The 22401-nt window shown below is 39.3% G+C and overlaps 1 protein-coding gene across 3 annotated transcripts in view; it reads right to left on the bottom strand.

Annotated features, from left to right (window-relative positions):
- The window catches only part of hydin (HYDIN axonemal central pair apparatus protein), a 72963-nt gene that overhangs the window by 39530 nt on the left and 11032 nt on the right, over positions 1-22401 (bottom strand). For all 3 annotated transcript variants that reach the window (XM_067588813.1, XM_067588815.1, XM_067588814.1), the window contains exons 8-24: positions 15921-16122; positions 15605-15791; positions 14387-14486; positions 12671-12789; positions 12343-12566; positions 12072-12139; positions 11405-11646; positions 10073-10173; positions 9176-9311; positions 8223-8387; positions 7923-8075; positions 4940-5178; positions 4514-4811; positions 4251-4394; positions 3857-4000; positions 1882-1974; positions 1231-1451 (exon numbers count right to left, since the gene is read on the bottom strand). In XM_067588813.1, coding sequence (XP_067444914.1) covers positions 1231-1451; positions 1882-1974; positions 3857-4000; positions 4251-4394; positions 4514-4811; positions 4940-5178; positions 7923-8075; positions 8223-8387; positions 9176-9311; positions 10073-10173; positions 11405-11646; positions 12072-12139; positions 12343-12566; positions 12671-12789; positions 14387-14486; positions 15605-15791; positions 15921-16122 — 2836 coding nt within the window. The remainder of the gene's footprint in view (positions 1-1230; positions 1452-1881; positions 1975-3856; positions 4001-4250; positions 4395-4513; positions 4812-4939; positions 5179-7922; positions 8076-8222; positions 8388-9175; positions 9312-10072; positions 10174-11404; positions 11647-12071; positions 12140-12342; positions 12567-12670; positions 12790-14386; positions 14487-15604; positions 15792-15920; positions 16123-22401) is intronic.

Raw genomic sequence — 22401 nt, 5'->3', positions numbered from 1 at the left:
AGGAGGAAAGGAATGAGGATAATGAAAAAAAAAGATAAATAGGCAATGTAAAACCCTAGGATGAGTATAAGGAGAGGAGCAAAGAGGAAGAATACCAATGAAGGAGAGGGAAGGGGAAAAGACGGTAGAGGGTGATAAATCTTGTAGAGCTATAACAGTTAGTTGGTTCAGGGCCATGGACAGACAGACTACTATAGTATTCACAGTCAATTTGAAGGGATGGGAGCCAAAGCAAAGGCTTGAGAGAGGCAAACTGTAATGTTTTAAAGTACATAATCAGTATATGTGTCTTCCTTGGAGAATTTATAATGGATTTGGCTTTCAGTTTAGAGGGTTAAACGTATAGCTACTGTGCTAACTTATCCCAATAGACAGTTTAAATATATGGGTAGGGTCCACTCTGCTCTCATTCCTGAATCTTGTCTATTCAGTATCCCTTTGTTCCTAATCTGAAACAAAAAAACAAACCGTGATGCAGGAATTAAAGAGCAGCATTCCAGCAGGTTTTACTGAGCACAGGTTCTTTGCTTTTTTTTAGTCCCACACCTCAATGAAAGTGACCAAAATACCAAAATTTGGTTACTGTGCTATGAAATATCACCACCCTTTTATTTCTCAGTGCATTCCAGGACTTCATTTGTAAATAAATGTTGTCCTTTTTGCCCAATTTTGTTAACCTGCCTTGGTTAATTCTCACCTTAAAATAACAATTTCTATAGTTTAGATGGCTGAATTTTGTATTGTATGTCTATTAAGCCCTTTTGTAGCTTTGTTGGCAATGTCTAAATGTATCATCTTTCTAGCCAGTTATCTCCAGGATTGAAAATGCACACTACAAACAGTAAGATGGGTATAGACCATTTGTGGTGCATAGGAGATATATAGATATAATCAAAGTTGTGTGTAATATCATGTTGTGGTTTTCCTTATATGTAAGGCTGTTTAGTGATTCAAATTTAAGATCTTATCTGACTGCTCTTGTTGGATGAAATGAATGAGTTTGTTTCCCAAAATGTTCTTGTGTGTAAATATCTTCTGAAATCAATTATAATCAAGCACTCAACACATTAAGCTCAATCCATATTCTTAACAAGACAGTTAATTTAAACAACCTCCTATTATAATGGTTCAATGATGCTGTTAGGAAAAGCATTACCTTCACTTTCTTAGCCTTGGTCACTATAATCTGTCTGTCCAGTTGAACCTACTGTATCAGGTGTGTAAAAATACCTGATGGCACAGTGTTTCTGGTCCACCAGAAAAGCCCAGCGGTAGAACACGGGCAGGGGGGAGCAGTTGGTGATTGTGAGTTCTCTGCGAGTCTCGGTACAGTTGAGCACACAGCCAAAATCCACTAAGGTGGAGGAGAAGTGGAGGTTGGGGAAGTGGACCTCGGCGTGCAGCTCCACCATGTCTTGCTGTGGGTGTCCCTGGTAGTGCACGTCAAGGTACTGGAAACATTGTAAAGGAAGCAAATATATTCATGCAAAATAATTGATGAAGGTAAATATTTTAATAGGTGTGAGTATACATAGATTGTTTTCAACTAATGCCAGTGGTTCCCAACCTTTTCTGGCTTGTGAACCCTTAAAATGAAGCAATGCAATTAATTTGAATATGAATTGTCAGCAGTACGACCACAATATTTCATTAGTAGGATTTTCTAGAGGCCTGTAGAGGTGAAAATATCCGGTTTTCGAAAGATAACTAAGACTAATAAAATATTTTTTTTAGTTTTTTCTTTCTTATTCCTTTAATTATCTTGAACCCAATGGAGTTCCTAAAACCCAGATTGAGAACCACTGCCATGTGCGCTAATTCAGTCAGAGATGAGATAGCAATGCATTACATAAGAAATTTTACAAAAGGCATCACTATTACCTCATCAAGGACTCGTGACACCCGATCCTCACAGTAAGATGGATTAAAGCACACCCACAACTCAGCCTGCTTCCCGTTACCTAAAACCATGGACTGGAAAAATACAGTCAGTGGTTAAAACATATAACATAAAGGTATCAGAGGTATCACACTGTCTCTGCAATATTTTAGATGATAGATTTTGCACAGTAGGTAAACTAATCAACAGGATATCTAGTGTTCCTCAAATGTTCTCAGTTGTTGAGGATGTGAGGATGTGGTCTTGCATGCTTGATGAAAAATCATCAAATCATCTTCTCTCTCTGATAATTCCCAAGTTCACAACCCTTTTAAAAACCTGCTCACTGTTTAATGAAACATTTATTGCAATTCAATATCCTGCTAACTCTTTAGCTTCATTCAGAGGCCTGCCGGGGACTTAAAAACCATTTTAATGAGGATTCCAGTCCTGCATTTTAATCAATTCACAAAATGAAGTGAGGGGTCTAATAAAAAGAAAATATGGGCAACATGGGAATATATGAACTGGAATTCTATCATGGATATCTCCAAGGTGAGTTCATAATAAGTAAATGCAGGTCATCAAAAAAAGTAAATGAAAGTCATGAGTCTTATTTGTACAAAGTACAGTAAGGAACCTCTAATATATCTGATCTAATACGTTAACTCTGATCAGTAAAGTAAGTATTGCTACTAATGTGTACACATGCCCACTACAGAGAAGATGGACATTAATATACAAAATTTTACAGAACTTGCCTTTTCTGCCTAAAACATCAACTATTCAAAAGATGCTCGTATTTTCTGAGGCAATATGTAGTATTATTGCTGACTATTTTCTTACCATCTCAACATTTTTTTTCTGACCCTTGACTGATGGAAGATTGATCAGTCATTAACATTTATGTCAGCTGTGTATGCTCAAAACGATGTTCGCTTACTTTAGATATCACTCAATACACTTAATAGCACTTATTAAACTGCACACACCAAGGAGCTAAGGTTAACACTGGACTGCGATGTGGAAAAGAGTCTGCATGTCCACAGGAGAAACTCCTGTCCACTTCACAATTCTTTTTACTGAAGTGTATTTTCCAATGATGTAGTAATATTTAAGATTAATACTTCAGATACTGCATGATATGAAATTTGAATGAGGTAGGAAATTAACATAGAGATAGGAACACAGAGATAGGAAATAAAAATAAAAAATGCAGACAAGTTTACAAGCTCACTGTTGTGAGTTGTTTCCAGGCACAGACAGCACTTGCCTGACTTTACCCCCTCTAACTCATTCCTACACTAACTATCCCAGTAGCCTCATTTCCGGCATGAAAAGTTTATTTTCTCTTAGCATTTACAAAGAGGGAAAGTAACTGAGTACATTTACTCAAACACTTAGTTACAATTTTGAGGATTTTTCTCATATTTGAATATTTCCATTTTGTCCAACATTATACTTGTAGTCACCCATTTCAGAGGGAAACACTTTTTTTTTTACTCCTCTACCTTTATCTGACAGCTGTAGTTCCTAGTTACTAAAGATAGGATGAGCTACAACAGGCATCAATAATTCAACAGTGTGGAAGCCCTTCCTCCTTCTTGTCAGTTTTGAGGGGACTGTTTTTAGGGTCACAATCTCTGATCCAAATATGAACAAATGGAGGTCCCACTACCACAGACCAAACATTGGAAAACTGGTATCCCTCTTTTTTAAGTTTTTAAATTTTATCTTTTAATTTACTTTCACAAACAACATTGTAGAGGTAGATGACAAAATAGCTCATTTTTGAATAAAGGTGGTACTAATGCAAAAGTCATAGTGTCACCCAAATCACTAGGTTTCTTCCTCCTGGACTATGAACTGGTCCAGCAAATTTGATGGGATTTCACAGCAGTATTTTTGGAGGAATGGCATTCACAGATGAAATGAAAAACAAATAGATAAACAGTTGGTTGTGATCACTACTGGTACCTTAGTGGTAGCTGAACTATGGGCTCCCCGGGCCTCACACAGAGAGAAAGGCTCTACGAGAGAGATCTCCATGGATAGAGACAGAGGTGACACGTTTTTTAAGACCAGCTTGTCATATATGGGAACAAGACTCTTTCCTGGGACCTGTAAGACATATACATAATTAAATCAACAATATAAAGATGTGTGAGGAGCAGGAATCTTAAATGAAAGGTCATTCCTTTTTTCAAATTATTTACGATCCTCCAACATCATCCCCATTCACCTACATAACAATTACATAACATGTAACATATGGACACATTTTTGTGAGATACACTTCTAAATACTAAAAATATAGAGTGTTAAATAAAAATATCGTGAAGAGAGCATTGCTCACAATCCTTTCACGGACCTTCTCTATGTGGAAGTTCAGCCGCTTGGAAGAAATGCTGAGCAGAGGAGCCACAAAGCGACAGGTTACATCTACAGACATGATGCGCTCGTAACTGCCCTGGTGACCCACAATGCCATGGCACACCAGATGCTCCCGTACAACCTGGGAGGAACAGAAGATAGGTATTGTACATTTATGAAATTCAGAACTTGAGTTTGTTCACTTCGGACCTGCAAACAGATGAGACGACAAATTTGTGAATGTGTACATGGTTATCTCACTTTGGGGGAGTCTGAAGATGCTGTCAGCACCATGTCAACGGAGCAGCCTGGGAAAAGCTCCACACGAGAAGGGCTGAGGCTGAACACTGGCTTGTCTGTGGGAGAAGACGTCAGGGATCCATGGCCCGGAGTGTCCCTCTTCCTCGTAGTATGGATGGCGGGCAGGAAGGTTCGACCAGACGAGATTTCACCCTTGCGGGTTTTTGTGGAGGGCAAGAAGCCATCGGTCCTCCAGTACATCCGGTGTATCCGCTGGCCATGGTTGGTCAGCTTGAAGTGGTACTGGCATGACCCATGGCTTATAGGACATACAGAGGAGGTGAAGAAGAGGTGAGGCAGATTGTCAGTGATAGGTTTTCTAAATCACCTAATATGATATCAAAATTTCAGATGTGAGATTCATGAATGTGACCTCCTCCTTGCTACCTGAAGTGTGTGCCCAGGTCAAGACTGGGGGCAAAAGGCCTATCACTAACAACCGTGGTGCCAGTTCCTGTCGCAGAGAGAGCAATAGTGTGTGTTTGACTGTCCTGGATGGACACTTCCAGCTTTTCCTGGAAGAAGAGCGTGTCCTTCAAGTGTGCCACTACCCTGAGCTCCAGCTGGCCTTCTGGTGGCACTTCACCCTCACTGGGCTCAACACGCCAAGGGGACCTTCCATGGCTCTGAGGAAACAGAAACACAATTAGGGGTTAATTTACCGTCTAAGAGCTGCCTTTGGATCTGTAGAGTGGAAACAGGCCATTGTAGCAGTTAGCTCGTTCCATGACTGAAATGTGACGCAGAAAGATAACCCTTCCCTCTAACTCCACAGCCATTTATGCCTATGGATGGACCTTGAAAGACAGGCGTGTGTATCATATAGCTGCATAATCACATCAACATTTTAGTGTAGCATGAGATCCTAGAGGTATAAGTAGATCAGCGGTTCCCTGCTTGACATAAGGAAGACAAAATATCTCCTACTACAATTAGGATAATGGGTAGAGTAAGATAAACACATGCACTTCAACATTCTCTAACACACAAAAGTATTAACACATGGATAGTTTAAAAAATGTTATTTGTCTTGCATCTACAATCTCTGAGAATGTGTTTGATGCATACTTAGAAAAGCCCTGCTGCAAGATGAACTCAGTATTCATTTTATTTCCAAGCTCTGTGGATTGCTCGACAGCATTTATTTGAATAAAGTCCATTATAATGAGAAAACTGATGTAAATCTAATGTTCATCTCCAGTTTTTCAACAAAGCAGATAGCCCTTCACTGTGCTCACTGTACTGTATATATATCTGACCAAGCAGTGGTGAGGATCACAATCAATGTTCTATAAAGCATCCCTGCTGATGGATGGAGGGAACATAAACTTTTAATTGGGATTTTGAGAATGAGCTTCACTGGGTGCTTTCGCTGCCTATAGGACAACACAGTAGATTGTTGATCAATGGGGAAAAATGTCTTTACTCAAATACTGCAATTGACATTTGTGTTGCCTCACTGAAGTAGAAGCTGCACTGAAAATAATATTGGACAAATGAAATATAAAGATTCAGTTTGATGTCTCTGTTCGAAGCCAATTACTTACAGAAAAGCCTTGAGGATAAAAAGGTGCATTTGAATAAAAATGCCTCACACAAGCAGGCAACACTTGATCAGTGAGTGACTTTGGCAGTCAAAGATCACTTTCTCAGCGTTTGTACAATTGGGTGAAAGCGAACTTGAGGTGGGTCGATAGGATGATCATGGTAAAGGGGTGGGTGGAGTCAGAAGAGGAGAAAGAGGCGGTTGACTCCCCAGGGAGAAGGAGCAAGATGACTGGAATCTCAATAATCACATCAAACCTGCTGCATCCCGCAGCTTGATTAGCATTGATTGCTTTTGAATGCAGCACAAGTCAGAAGGGCTTAGAATCCAAATCACTGCTGTATGATGTATGGCCATCAACAGTATATCAACCTGCATCAATCGTGTACTGGTGCTGTAGTGACCACTGCAGTCAAATATTATACAGCACAACAAAAGCAATATATTGTAATGTGAATCTAATCTGGCTCAGTTTTCTGGTTGCCAGCCAAAAAAGTCAGAATAAAACATGAATTTTCCAACCAATCTATCTCCAGGGAGTGCAGAAAATAGTGTACAAGGTATTTTTTGTCCACATCATGTATGTATGTACTGTAGGTAGGCACTTTCTAGCTCTGTATCTCATAGAAGAGAAATTGACAACAGAAAAGTCGGTTTAGGTAAAGAGTTCATCGTCCAAACATAAATACTCTATGTTATTATGCTATTCTTCACATCACCTTTGATACTGTATAAAATGCTTTATCAAAGCACAAAAAAGCCTAGGTTGGACAAGGGGTGGTTAATTTTTCACAAATGGTCACTTCGATGACAAGCAAGTGTGTATACCTTCCTTAATTTCTATACAATCTTCAGTCATCAGGTCTACTGTGTGGCTCTCAAAACCACCTCAGAGGAGAATACAGGGTCACACAACTGCAGTTACACCGGGGATGCCTCTGTGTGTGTTGGAATTTGTGTATGTGCACAGTCATGTCTATGCCAGCTTCAGGAGTATTAAAGCATCGTTCCAGTCACAAGATAGTTCCCTGTGAATAGGCATTCGTGAACACCAAGTAAGCACAATAAATAGAAGTGGAACATAACTATTTAATCTTAAGTCTTTATACAAACTACAAAAGGATTTTTTTTTCTGTGCTCACTTACACTAAAAATTGCAGATGTAAACACACAGACGTTTACAAGTTGTCACAAAATGTCTTTAAATGTTCATTGCTGAAAGCGGTTGAAATGTCAGTTGACAATTAAGGGCTAAAAGGAGCTGAAGAGTGAGAGGTAAAAGAAGTTGAAATGTCAGTTGAAATGTAGACACTGTATTGTAGACATTGTGAATGAAACGTTACAAACGCCAGACAGCAACAGTCTAAAATAAGCATCATTCAATCATTTACCCAGATCACACTAGCCTATTTCATTCATGTCGTCTTGAATTGACAAAATGTCACCATCTCACTGGTTTATAATGGAAGCGTAAATTGGTCCATTCTGAAGAAGATTGCCTATTCTCCAGGGGTAGGACTATAATAGGACTGGCAAACTAATTATTTCAAGAGCTAACAAAGCATTGAACCTATTAACTCATTAATTATATATCCAATTAGACAGAAAATTAATTAGTAACCGGAGCAGGGGAAGACAAAGAGATGGCTTCTACAAGAAATCTAGTCAGTGGATGGTTGGAATATGCTCCTAGATTTCCTAACAGCCTAGATCAGAAGGCACGTAAAGTTACCTTGTTTTCTGATGATAATTTCATTTATTACTTTATTTACTTTGTGCCTTTGTAAGCCCTAACAAGTGTGCTGAGTTGGTGTGTGTTTGTACCATGCGAGCTGTAAAGTGGGCTGGGATAGGTGACTGGTTTGACAAGTGCAGGGCTCTAGTAATGTCTGTCAGAACCGGGATTCTGCCGAAATCCAGCTGTCGGCTCTTAACATGAACTATTGGACCCTGTCCGATACAGGACAAGACAACTTCCTGGAAGAGAACAGAACAGAGGCGGATCAGTGCACAAATTTAACTGACTCATTTAGATGAGCACTATGCCTATATTTAGACAAAAACTCTCAACTACAACCACATGCACACAGTATTCAACGTGTACTAGCACACACACATACTGACCAGGGGCGGATGGACACTGCCGAACACAGCAATGCGTAGAGTGTGATGCAGCTTTCCGACGGCCTTAGCCAACAGAAACACGGGAAGCTCCTCTGAACTGTGAGGAGCAATCAATCCTCCGGGTACAGAACTGCCAAAAAGCAGTGATGGACTCTCTTCATATTCCTTAAAAGGGTGAAACAAATAGACATTTACTTTACTAATGCAGACACACGTATTCAGCATTTGTTGTACATATACTGCAGATTCACAACAACTGTCCACTGTTGTTGTAAATCACAAAATTAGGCAGATAGGCATTGTTGTCAATATCACGCTGCCATTACAATAAACGTGAACTATTATATCGGAGTTCATAGTTTAGTTTCATCATAAGCAAGAGCAATTTTCATCGTCTGGTTTATTTTGTTTTCTGTAATAAAATTATGACAGATAAATTTTGATGTTCACCTTTTCCAACAAAATAGAAAATCACCCGTGTGACACAACTGTCATGCGTTGCTGCAACTTCTCAGGTTGGGTTTGTCTGAACATTAATTACAGCAGTGGTACTTAATGTCAATTTCTTTTGATTTTGGGGACGAGGTAACATTCGAACAATTCTATTTATGTAAAAAATGAGGCAGGAACACACTAGTACGTTACAGTATGTTGAAATTTAATGTAGCTATTTAGCCAGCCTGATTATTTTGATTCTAAATACATTATATTTAAATTCTATTTTCTCGCAAAATCTAGAATTAGTCTTACGAATGATCACAACATTGAGGAGGCTTAGCCAGAGCATCAAGGAAGGTGATAAAAATATGTTTTTCAAAGCAGTTTCTTTAAGGCCTAAAAATATAAAGATTAATTAAGATTTTTGGTTTTATCGCTCAACACTACTACATTTCAATTCTATCACTAACTTGCCACATACACAGACTTTAATCTGTTGCAGTGATTTACTTAACCTGGTCCAGCATGCCGTAGCAGGCAGGCAGATCACTGTTGTTGGTCAGCTGCACTTGCCGTATGTAAGGGTGATTAAGGAAACACCTTTGAAAGTCCAACACTGGAGTCTCCACAACAATCTCAGGTACAACACACCTGTTCAGAGAGAAAAATGGTGAGATAGACAGAAGTGAGGGGAAGAAAAGATCTTAGGCTTATTTATGAAGCACAATGGTAATTGCATTGCCTCGTGCCAAAACTGCAGTCTATTAATTAGAACAGATTCATAAATTTACAATGACGGTGATTGCCGTGAGGAAGTCAGATTACCATTTCCCTATTCTGAGTGATGGTGCAGGTGACATTCGAATGTATTATTATGTTAATTCGCTGCTGAATATTTAACACATACTCCACTGATTTGTTGACACCTGTATGCAAGTTCAATGGACCACATTCACAGCATGTCAAAGCATCAGCGACAGCCAGGAGCGCAGTAGAGGTTACTGCCAGAAAAATGTCTGTACTTGAGGAGAAAGGGTGATAGGAGAGTTTGTAAAAAGGAAGATGAACCTTTTGCTTTTTTGTGACACAGCCTTTATCACATTTTATATCAAAACATACAGTATTTTCATATTTAGATGATATTCCATCTTACTAGGGCAGAGAGATGTAGATTTATTTTTATTCATACATTTTTAATAAAGTGTTTTTCCAAAATGGAAAAGATCAAACATTGTGATGGCAAAAGAAAAACCCAGGAAAACTTATCTTTGTTTATGGCCTTAATATGCATAAAGTTGACTTAACACCACAAAACTAACTGCATCATCAGCTGATGTATGTTTGAGAATGTTTGCACATGAAAGAGTGTGTGTCTGTGTGTTTGTATGTTCACATCTGTACATGTGTCTGACCTGGCATTGATAGGCAGAGTCATGATCTCCTCCCCAACACCCTCAACATCCACCACCAGAGCCAGCCTGTACCTTCTGACTGTGTTGGAGCACAGCGTCACCTGTACATATAATACACAGATGCCAGAACCAATCAAGGTTGCCATAGAACAGAGGTCTTCCAACATGATGTTAATAAATCCAATTAGAAATCATAGAAAAAAGACACTTCAGAACTTGCCTGACGAACATCAGGTTTTTAAGTTTTCTTCAGTCTAAGAGTAATCCAGTGATAGTTGCCTGTGCATCCATCGGTACATTGCAGACAGGAACTGCTACTTGCTAATTCAGCATACTTTAAATTACGCCAGTTTATCAAAATGCAAACAAATACAGGCTAAAAAAACAGGGCTCAACTTGTAGCCCACCGCTAACTCACTGGCAACTTTATACTTCCTTTTTACATCCCCCAAAACATTATGGACTCTGTATTTTGAAACTGAGAGCATGATTATTCCTCAAATCAGAGTAATTCAAGGAGCAAAGAATAATAATAGTGACAAAATTCACTAATATTAACTAATGTTTTCTATATTACTTATGCTCAGGATCTTATATTAAACTCTTTTCTATCCATTCATATACAGATATTTGCCCTGTATTGAAAACCTGTGGCCATACAGACAAAAAACTAGATTATCAAGATTTTAAATTGCCCCGTGCGACGGTAGATGGGGGGTTGTTGGCCCGAAGAATGTTTAATGAATGCACTGCAAGAGAACTTTATCCTTTCAAGTAAGTAAGTTTGAGTGCAAGACATGCTGAAAGGAAAAGTAAGCAGTACTTTGCAATCAAAATTCCCCTCTTAAGATTTACCTATGGTGAGGCTTTCTATGGTGGGCAGAATCTGCCAGATGGAGGGGGAAGGGGAGTCGAAGGTCGGGAAGTTTCTTTCAGCAGAGTTAGATTTACATCTTTATTCTCAGGGCGAATTTAACTTCAACTATCTTTTTTTCAAAATATGTTTTAACTGTTGATATTAGATTTCTCTCTAGAAAAAAAATGTATATCTTAATTGGGGGCATATAATGCTTCTATTTTGCAGCAAAACTTAATGATTAAGTCAAAAGTCAGGTATATTTTCACATAAACATACTGTAGCACCTAGCACAGCTTTAATTGATACTCCCCATTTAAAAGAGACTTTCATATGATTCACATCAGTTTAACTGAACTTGCTTTGAGGCATTTGCCATTCAGTTGGCATACCCCTTTACAAAGGCTTGCAGTACATTGCTGGGACAGCAGAATGAATATAAATGAGTTCTCCCCTCATTCATTACTTTTCTCTACCTTAATGGTGACATCTGACATGGCACGCACAGAGCCTGCAGCAGGACTGACTGTGAACTCAACAGGCCTTGCATGAAGGTCTCTAGCAGCACTGCCTTGCCAATCGTTCCTGAAAAATTCAGACAACTGCTTGGCACTGGTCACACTGGGAGTCCCCAACCCGTCTCCCAGGACACGCAGGGCAAAGGTCATAGGGACCAGGGACGTGTTGAAGAGGGTGCAAATCGATGTATGTGGGAAACCTGCGCAAAGGGATAGAGACAGAGAGGGAGACAGCAAAGATTAGAAAAAGAGAAAAAATTGAAAAACACAGTTGGAACCATAATGAACATAAAGAGGAGACTAAAGTGGAATATATGTTTTTAAACAAAATAGTAAGCTACAAAACTAGTCCAATCTTGATTCTCTGGAATATAATATATCCTATACACAATATTTATATTATGCATTAATATTTACGTATTTAAGCTTTCATCGTTCCATTGCTCTGTGGAGGGCTTCTTAACTATTGTTTTGAAAAGTGCTATACAATAAAATTATTATTATTATTATTATTATTATTATTATTATTATTATTATTATTATTATTATTATGATCATTATTATTATTATTATTATTATGATTATTATAAAGAATCAAGCTCCCCCAAAGAACCTTGAAACTCACCAAAGCCTACATCTCCAAAATTGAGCTCTGAAACATTGAAGTGGAAAGTGGGACCAATAACGCAACCCCTGAAACAGAAGACAAAGACATGAACCATCAGAAAACATGAAATACAAAAACAACAGTGAGTTTAAGATTCCTAAAATAAGTACTGTGAGTGTACTGTAAAGTGAAAAAATGCTTGGTATTTTGACAGTTTGTTTTGTTTTCTTTGCTTAGCTGAATCTGTATGTTCTGTTAGAATCTGACTTACTATACTAGCTTACTTCACCTGAATGTCAAGGTAAGTGGTTGAGGCTGTCCTGTGACAGCTAGCAGCAAGTCCTCAGAGAAAGTTCCCAAGATGCAACTGTGGAAGGTGACTTCCACAATCTGGCAGGCCCCAGAGGGAACAACACCTTCCTCAGGACTGAAGGAGAAACAGCGGCCGAAAGTGGTGTTGGGGCTTGACAGCCTGAACGGGGCATCAGTAAGCCCTCGGTTGGACAACAGCACCTGGACAAATCCACAGCTTTAGTAATAAATGGTGTATGTTAAGCTCACAACATTACTAGCATGTCCTAACTGATAATTTGTTCCCTCGGCAAGAGCTTTATTACCTCGTAACAATCTTTGTCATCAATGAATACGTTTTTCATGTCCAACAGGTTATAGTTGAGCTCGAGTTTAGGTCCCATGCCCTCACCTTTGATTGTCAGAGGTAAGCGAGATTCACAGCCTAATCACAGACACAGACAAGCATAAGGAAAGACTTTTAATGAAGTTAAAGGCAGCAAAACTAAAAGACATGAGGTCAGGAAACAAAGAAATAGAAAGTCTAACAGCAAAAGTACATAGAGAGTGACAATTTATTGTTTAGATACTTTCTGGTAGTCTAGATACAATGCTTTCTGTAAAAGTATCGAACATATCTAACAGTTTTCATGGAATTATCTTCATGAATTATTTTAACTATAGTTGAATCAGGCGGTTGCAATCTGCAACCTCACCACTAGATGCCGCTAAATCCTACACACTGCTCCTTTAAAACCAGTAAATTGATCTACCAGTGCACTGAGGACTTGTGAGTTAGTCCAGATACAAAGTGTATATACTTTCTAAACATGTTTCCTCAAAGCCTCTTTCTCCCTCTTTCTGTGAAGTTATTAAAGGGCAGGAGAGGTCTACTCTTCAGTTTTGCTTAGTAAACTTCTGAATCTTTTTGCAAAGTGAGGAATCAGGGTACAGTAGTCTCCAGTCCGGCTGTCATTGACCTAGGCTGGTCAGGTTGTCTCCTGCCTCAGAAAACATGGAAATTAATGTAAATCTGGCCTCCGGTACAGAAGACATACATGAAGACCACATGCAAATTTGCCAACAACCTTTTACTACCACTGAGATGAGATGAATATATTGGGGCCTCATGACTTAAATATGAAAATGAGATCAAGTAACAATGTACCACCCAGTCCTCCAGTGATTAAAACATACAGGAAGATTTAGGGGGTATTTGTATAGAATCAGGTTAGTTTGATTATGAACAACATACACTTAAGAAGAAGGGAACATAAAAGAAACATAGTTGAGAGGATTGGTTGTCCTCGGCAATAACTAAAAAAACAGACACGGATGCTACCCGGACTTGTCTGTCTAACCTTTGTTTGAGCTGAGTCACAACCCACTGAGGGAAGCCAATTTTTTTTCCCAGGATGATGAAGTCGTGATCCACCCTGCTCTGCCTCTGACTGACTAGTACTTGTTGGTGGCGTTAGTTAGGTTTAGGCATGAGGAGTGAGACTGGTTAGGATTAAAGTAAGAATATCAGGGAACGGCAATCAGAAGCAGAGTATGGTGGATCATGACTTCGCCATCCTAGGAAAAAAAATCGCCTGAGGGAGGGAGGATCTTTTATGAGAAAGATAAAGCTATTGATTTAAAGGATGGGTGCGCTGCCTGCTTCAAGTTGTTAAAACAATCGATACTGAGGTGTTGAAGAGCAAACAAAAGCTAAGAGTTATCTTACTAACAGGGCTATACTTTGGGTTAAGTGTTGCTAAAGACTGCTGTAAACGTAAGCCTTAAAAGAGTGGCAACCTCACTTCTTTCTAACCCCACAACCCCAGATTTTTTTGTTTTCAAAATGATAGTTTTCAGGCTTTTCTGTAAATGCATGGTTGTTAATGTTGCAAGTGTAGTCAGCACCCAGTTAGTCTGACCCTTGCAAATCTTGTTAAACTAGACATTCTTTGGTTGCTAGGCATTAACGATACATGCAATACATGCATTTTTGTATGGTACACATGAATAAGACTTGTATTTTGTTGCTAGCCACTGACCTGTGACATCACAGTATATGGTTTGTTGGTATAGTTTGGCCTCCTCTGGCTTGAAGACAATGATGAAGTGTGCCGTGGTGTTGGGCCATATTTCACCCTCCTGAGCCATGTTAAGACAAGATAAAAAATAATTATTTTACTCAAAGGATATAAAGCAGACATGCACACTGTAAATGGAAATATTCTCACACAGGAAAAAATAGGTTTGATTAAGAATGAGAAAGGACGTTTTTGGATGGAGGTTTAACTGATATACATAACAAAATACAAATAAGTAACAGCAAATAAGTGTGTAATGAATATCTAAATATAGTCAAGACTGTTCTAGTCCATCTGTTATTTTTGTTTACTTTTTTGTAAAAACTGTAAAACTATATTAATTTCAGTGCAGAAAACATCATGGAAGTTGATTGGTTCTTTAGTCAAGCTTAACTCTACACACACCCACACACTAATATCCGTTTGTCCGTCTATGTGTGAATGGGTGGGTGGGTGTGTGCATGTGTAAAGTGCTGACCATTCCTCTCAAATGCCCTCTCAAAGTTTGTGTTGTGACTGTTGTGCCTGCAGACTGTTTACTCTCTGTCCCCTGCACTTTTCTCTCATCACAACACTCCTGCCCTCGCTCTGTTTTTCATCTGTCTCCTCTCTCCCTCTATCCAGGGAACATGGCTGAGTTGAGCAGAAGAGACGCTGGCAGAAAAGCGGGACGGCAATGTCAGAACAGGTCAGGCTACCTGAGGGCCCCTGGGCAGAAAAGGGCCCCAATCTGTGACCCTCCTGTCACTGAGGAGTCAGACTAGGTTTACGTGTGAACAACAGGAGACGAATCTTAACTCTTTGTGAAACATCTAATCTCAGATCTAATCTTTTCAACAGATTCCCATTTCTGTCCTGCAGCACTACAAGGCAGCACACAGTAGGTGGCATAGCATGTAGGGGGTCTTTCAAACATAAGAAGGACCCTGATTCAAATATTCAGATTGCTGAGTTGCTTTTGGACAAGCTACTGAATCCCAGCCAGCACAGAGAAAGCTTACCAAAGGTGTGTTTGTCTCTAATAAAAGCATTAGATCTTTCAGACACATAATGAAACCAAAACCATGGGCAGGGGTGAGTAATGACAATGAATTGGTCAAGAGATATTGGCTAAGAGGAAGAGGTAAGAACACACACACACACACACACACACACACACACACACACACACACACACACCGCTGGTTCCACAGTTAAGCAGTTGTCTGAGAGGGCAAGCAGGTGGTTCTTTGTAGCCTTGCTTCTGTGTTCCTGGAGGGCTCTGGACATCAGCGGGAGGTAATGGTTCACTGTGGGGTCAGACTCGCTCTGAAGGAGCAACTGCTCCTTCTCCTCCTCCTCTTTCTGCCGGAGCACTGAGCTATCCCTAGGGGGAGAGAGGTAGAATGTGAAAGGCAAAACAAAGAAGAAGAGAAAAGAGACATACAGAAGATACAGAGATACAGTTGAAAATCTTTAAAAAATCTGCCTGTGTTAAATCATTTTGTCTGCATACCTCAATAAGCACAGGTCCTCCTCTTGCTGGCTGGCCCATATCGTCCAATTGTACTGTAGAGGGATATCACTGCTGTTGGAGAGGGACACCTTGTGCACGTTGGCTAGGGAGATGTAAGTCTTCTTCAACAGGATAGAGTCAGGCTCAAGATTGATGCTCAGTTCCTCACAAGCCCCGTACAGGCTGATGTATACATCTTCACCTGGGCAGAAGACATGCAAAAACATCAGACACATGCAGAAGCACACACAAAATCATCCATGCACAATTTTTTTCAACTTCTGATCATGAGTTATTGATTGGTCCCCAGAGTGAGAGGTCACACAACATGTAGGATGAGGACAACAAAGAATGATGAAGATGAGTAAACAGTTGAGTAAAATCTCTATCCAGTTCAAGTGCCAGCAAAAAAAGAAGTTTCTATTTCTAATAAGTTGAGGTTTATTTACCTATTCTTATTAACATACTCAGCACATTCGTTATGTCATCATGAAATGTGCTTTTACATAACTTGAACATTAAAAGCTGCGAGTGAAGGCGTGAATGAAAGCTTTTTTTGTCTAAATAAATATAAGTGCTTTCATTTTCACATAAGTGTTTTTTCAAAAAGCTACAGTTCAGGGAATAATTTCAATAAACAATGTCCCTCTGAAAGCTTAATTTGACTACAGACATGTAGGAGTAAGATACAGTAATGCCTCATGCTGAATTTTCTGCAATCCCACAAAAAAACAATACAACAAAAACATGACCTATGAATGGATGGATAAAATGTGGGAGACATATTATAACAATAAACAGTAGCCAGTAAAACATCAAAAATTCAAACAGAAAATGTAAATACTACTGTATAGCAAAGTAGTGATTAGTTGATGAATTGAAAGGTCAATCTATGAATGTAAAACTTTAGGCAATGAGCAGGAGGGTCGGGGGGTTATATGCAGAATGTACATACAGTATTTGATGACTTTGTTGATACTTTCCAAAGTGGGACCCATTAGCCCAGCTGCTGAGCAGCCACTGCTGCTCCTCAGGGAGTCTCAGGCCTAATGTGGGCAGGGAATAGAGGAGGAACTCATGGTAGAGTCAAGGACAGACTGTAGAGTCGAGCTTTGAAACACTGGATCTGGATCAAAAGGAGCCTCGCAGAGAGATTAAAATGGCTCTCAAAATATCCTGGAAAACTGGCATCCAAAACAACTTTCTTTATTATGCTGCCAAAGCCTTTTGGAGTGGCATAAATATGAACTACATCATGCTGAAATAAATATGAAAGCTTTAAATTATAATGTGGTAGACTACTATGCACAACATAATACATTAAAGCCAGTAAAGTACGGTTCCCTGGAGTAAAGTATCAGCACCCAAACCACAAGAGACAAAATCTGTAATGGTTAATGGGACATCTAATGAGTCTCTATGGTAGTAATAAGGTGCCACCATCACATTGTGTACTCTTTTAATAGGGAGAGAAAGAGCAACAATAACCAGCAACAAAAATAAGATGCAAAACTAGGTTTTGTATGAAGCCAACAAGAACAGGGCCTTAGGTAAATTTCCTGTTTGTTTGTTTACATTCAAATCAGAAGGACTAGAGATTTGGATGTAGAGACACATGCTGTGAGTCAAGCTTATCCTAAGATTAATCATATTTATATACCTGCAGAGGTTAATTTTTTTCAAATAAGGACACATTTCCAGCATAAGTCCAACTCAACACACACACACAAGGAACTATTTGCCAATTGGATACAATAGAAGGGAGTGTCTGAATTCTGAATATTGTGTTGTTTGATCTCTGAACTCTACAGGGTTTTACTCTTCATGTGTTTCTGTGGTAATAAGTTCTTTGGTATAACATTTCCCCGGTGTAATTCAAACACAGATACCTTGGTCAATAATATTACTACAAATGAAAACTGAGATTAAAGTGACATGGAGAATTTTGTCATTTGTGAGCAGTCCAGCTCAATGAGTCCTATGAGTATTTCATTTAATTGTGATTGTTCTACTTTTCAAAGCTTGTTTCTCACCAAAACAACCAAGAAGACTTGCCAAAATTACTTTTTACTTACAATTTCATTCACTTACATGTCGTTCATTTTGTTCAAACATACTGGTTTATTCAGCAAGTAAAACCGGAGGATTGATAGTCTCTCTGTGGGATGTTGAGGGAAATCTTGCTCTTGGCCCAGGATAGGAAAACTTGACTCAGGGGTTTGACAGTCCAAAAATGACGCTAGTGCACTTCCACTGAATAGAATCTAGCAAGGACACGGTGTCAAGGATGAAAAACAATCAAAATGAGGTCCAGCACATCTGCAATACCAGCAGGTTCAGAACTGCAGTTCTGGACCTGTAGTTCCACTCCAACCAGCTGTCACAACAAGCAGCCAGTTTTGACCTTGAAATATGGAAATGTCGATGTACGCCAATTTTAGTGTTTTACTGCCACTTGCTGATCTGTTTCTATTTGCGTATTGAGGTGACACACATGTAAAATCTTAAAAACATGCTCTAAAAGACAATAGCAGCTTTTTTATGAATTTGTTTGTGTTTGTTTGGGGAATGTCAGGTTGACTTCAGTAAAAGAAAAAGGTGCTATGTGGAGTTTTTGACCACTAGTTGCACTATGAAGTAATGTTTTTGTGGCTTCATGCACCACTGAGCATCTTTCATAGGAATGAACTGGGCCGTCTTTGACTCCGGTATCCACTTCTCTTGAATCACCCAGGCCATGCATGCACAAACATAGCAAAGCGCAAACAAACGCAGTGAAGAAGAAGATTGCTGGCAAGCAAACAATGATGTAAAGAATGCTCAATTTTAAATATTAAAAAGTCGGCTCTGAAAATGTTTTATGAGGAAGGAAATGCAATCAAAATGTTTGCTAGACCTCAAGGATATACACAGTGCATTTTAGTGAGAAACACAACATAACTTTTGTTTGTTTACAAGAAAATTCTGCAGAATACCTTTAATTTAATTTCATTGTGGTCAATACAGTATTCTTTAGGCCGATACAGATATTGATATTTGATATTATGCTGAAAACATAAGTCAATATTCAGTAAAATTTTTGATAAACATCCATTAAATTTGGTTATGGGGGTATGAAGTATGTACTGAAGTGAGCAGTAGAAAGATAAGCTTGTGTGTGTTCTCTAGTGGACAAAGCATGTAATGGTGACTGTTATCCATCTTATCAGCCAATGCATCTGTCCAAAATTTTGCTTAAAGAAAAAATTGGGGAACAACTGTAGCTTTAATACTTATTACCTGCAGGTTAAGCACTTTCCTTCCCTTTGCTATAAGTGGCACAGGTTGTATAGAACTGGTCTGACAATGACCCAACTCATCCCATCTCCTCCTCTGAGAAGAATCTACAGTTACTGATAGTGAATAGTTTGTAAGTGGCTAACAACTCAGTTCTATTATTCTATATTAATAACCTAGGAATGTTTAAATGCTATCTGATTACCTTCACAAACACAAATCCACACATATAATCAACAACCCAGGATTGCCCCTCTCAATGATTGGTTCCCATGGTTACTAAAAAACAACACTTTGTACACATACCCAACACACAGCAGGGATGATGACAAAAACAATACACAGGGCAGAAATCCAACCAGTCCATTTGTAACCCGTAGACCTTGTTTGTGTCAGGCTATTAACCTGTTAATGTGCTAAAACTAGCATTATCCAAACTGGAGTGCTGCACATATACAATAACAAATGAGCTGGCACCATTATCAAAACCAACTGAACATGAGTGAGCATGTGGAAGCAGGGATTGAACATGACCTCCTTTGCTTACAAGGCACACCCTCTAATAACTTTATCACAATCCAAACGGCATCTGTTTCATCCACAGCATTTTCTTTACAAGTAAATAAAACTAATTTTGTCTGAAAAGGCTGTTGAATCTAACTGTAACCATGAATTATTTGCAAAACAACATGAGTTCCACTATATTTATCTATTTTCTTCAACCTTCACTTAATGAGGACAGTCCAGCTGAGATCAAGGATCTGCTTCTTGTAGGAGACTCAGCCCATAACATCAGACAAGCGAATCAATGAACACACTACGCATCATAAGAAACTACACGCCATCAAACAAAAAACTGAGAGGAAAGGGAATCAGACTAACAAGTGAAAGAGGGATGGGGGGGTGGGGGGTTGTGTGTGACTCAATGACAAATCAACCAAAGCACTGGCTGTTTCCAATAGATTTATCTTCCACAGCAATAAACGAATGGGTTGAATTTTCATAAGATGAGCCTTCCCATTAAGTCCTGCTCAATGCTGGGCATTTAATCCATCTCTGCCAGGGCTTTAACACGAGTGAGCACAAGTGATTAATTGGGACCTGAGATACCTCATTTCTGAATAACATGAAAGCCTCAGTAGCAGTAAAACTCTCCCAATGCGACTTATTTAGCTTTTAGATGTATCAACAAATTGACCCCAGTCCTGGTATAGGGAAAAAATAAACAAGACTGTGAGGAATGTAGATTGAGAAAATCTATACAATGACTATGCTTGCCCTATGGTGAAAACACATATTAGAATTCACAGAGTGTTCACGTTTACTTCCAACGGGCCAATTATCACTGAGATTTCCATCATATACCTAAAGGCAGAGAGAGAAAGATTACAGGAAAAAAAAAACTGGCACAGTTTCACAAGAGGGCCAGTTTTTTTTTGCTTTTACTCTGCTAGAAAGACAGACTACCAAACTGTGAGATATCATTGGATTGAGAGGAAGAGAGAAAAGAGAACATAGAAGACAGAGGATGAGTGATAGAAGGAAATGAGGGAGAGAGAAATAAAAATTGGGAGAATGCAGAGAGAAAAGCAATTATCTCCCAGCATCCGGATACTATGACAGCAGTTGACAGGCAGGGAGAGCTGCAGCTTATTACTAAGCTTTCATCATCACTGTCCACAATCCCCCCCCCCCCCTTCCGTAATTTCTCTATGTACACAGCGAGAGAAGTTCTCAACCCCCTCAGCTACCTTTGATTACAGTGCAAACAGCAGATCTGCAGTACGTGTGTTTGTGAGTGTGTGTACTCGAATTTGAGCGTGTGTGTTTGTTTATGTGCAGCTTACTGTTTGTGTGTGTGTGCTGCTTTTCTAAAAGGCTGCTATACTGAAATCCCCTTGGTGCTATAGCCCTGTCAAAGCAGATGCCTCAGCGCTCCCTAAGAGCTGTCTGTCTTTTCATTTAAATCAGCAGCAGTGACAGTGGAGAGGGGGGGAGTGCGATGAGGGAGTGTGTGTGTGTGTGTATATGTGTGTGTGTGTGTGTGTGTGGGGGGGGGGGGGGGTTACATGAGCAGCGCAGAGTCTCAACTCACTTTTAAGACAGAACAAGGATTGTCTAACACATCATGATGGAAAACAAGCGAGCTGAGCAAACTATTATTTTTCAAAGCTGCATCGGCTTTTAACTGACAACAGGAAATAAAGACACAGTATGTACCCGCGTTAAGTAGTAGTAGGGTGTACATGCAAATTGACACACATAACACACACACACACACGTCAGCCAGCTTATAGTGAAGTCTCCAATGACCCCTCAGCAAGAGTTGAGCCTTTTTTGCGGCAAGCTGACCTGAAACATACATGAGAGTGGGGGAGACAGGGAAAGGTGCTAAATTAAAAATGATAGTCTCTTGATGGGCTGTAAGTGGTGTTCTGGACTTGGGCTGGCCCTCCCATTATAAAAGCTTAATGCTGCTCAATGCCGCTACTGTTGCCACTCCTTCAGCAGACCTGCCTGTTTATGCAGCCACACAGCGCCCCTTCTCCTTTAAGGTCACGCACACAGGAAAAAAATAAGAAATATTTTTATAGAACACACAAACAGAAAATAGAACACAAAGACACAGATGCAGAGATATTTTTTTTTTTATAAAGCCTGAAGTTTTTTTTTTACTCGAAACAATCATCATTAAAGAGCTATACATAAATCTTTTTTTATCCCGTCTCTGCTCTGGGGAATTGCATGGCAATAATTAAATGATAAACTCCAAATGGATGAATAGAAATCCAAAGTCAAAACAGTTTAACTCTTATCCACCATTATCCAATCAGTTTTTCACAAGGTGACTTTGCTATGGTAGAGTTTCAGGACTGCTACTGATAACAGAATCATTGGCATGTCAGCATGCTACTGAATTTTCCCTTACACACATGCACGCATGCACACACACACATAGTACTTCATAGTAAAAATGATGTATGTGCATAGTGTGCATAGCTAATAAGAGTGAACTCAAGTCCTTTTTTTCTGCATGGCACACAGCAATTCTACAGTATTTGTTCAACACCTCAGGATTTTTCTACTCAGATGACTTTTAGGTAATCATGTAGCTGGAATTGTTGAAATTGGCTTTAGAGGAGACTTTGATGTGGTCGGCTTGGGTCAGGAATAAGGCTGATTTGGTACTGATTGAAGCATCCCC

The sequence above is a fragment of the Thunnus thynnus genome, chromosome 5, assembly GCF_963924715.1.
Source record: "Thunnus thynnus chromosome 5, fThuThy2.1, whole genome shotgun sequence".
Classification (NCBI taxonomy): Eukaryota; Metazoa; Chordata; class Actinopteri; order Scombriformes; family Scombridae; genus Thunnus; species Thunnus thynnus.
This window is presented reverse-complemented; position numbering and strand designations above follow the sequence as displayed.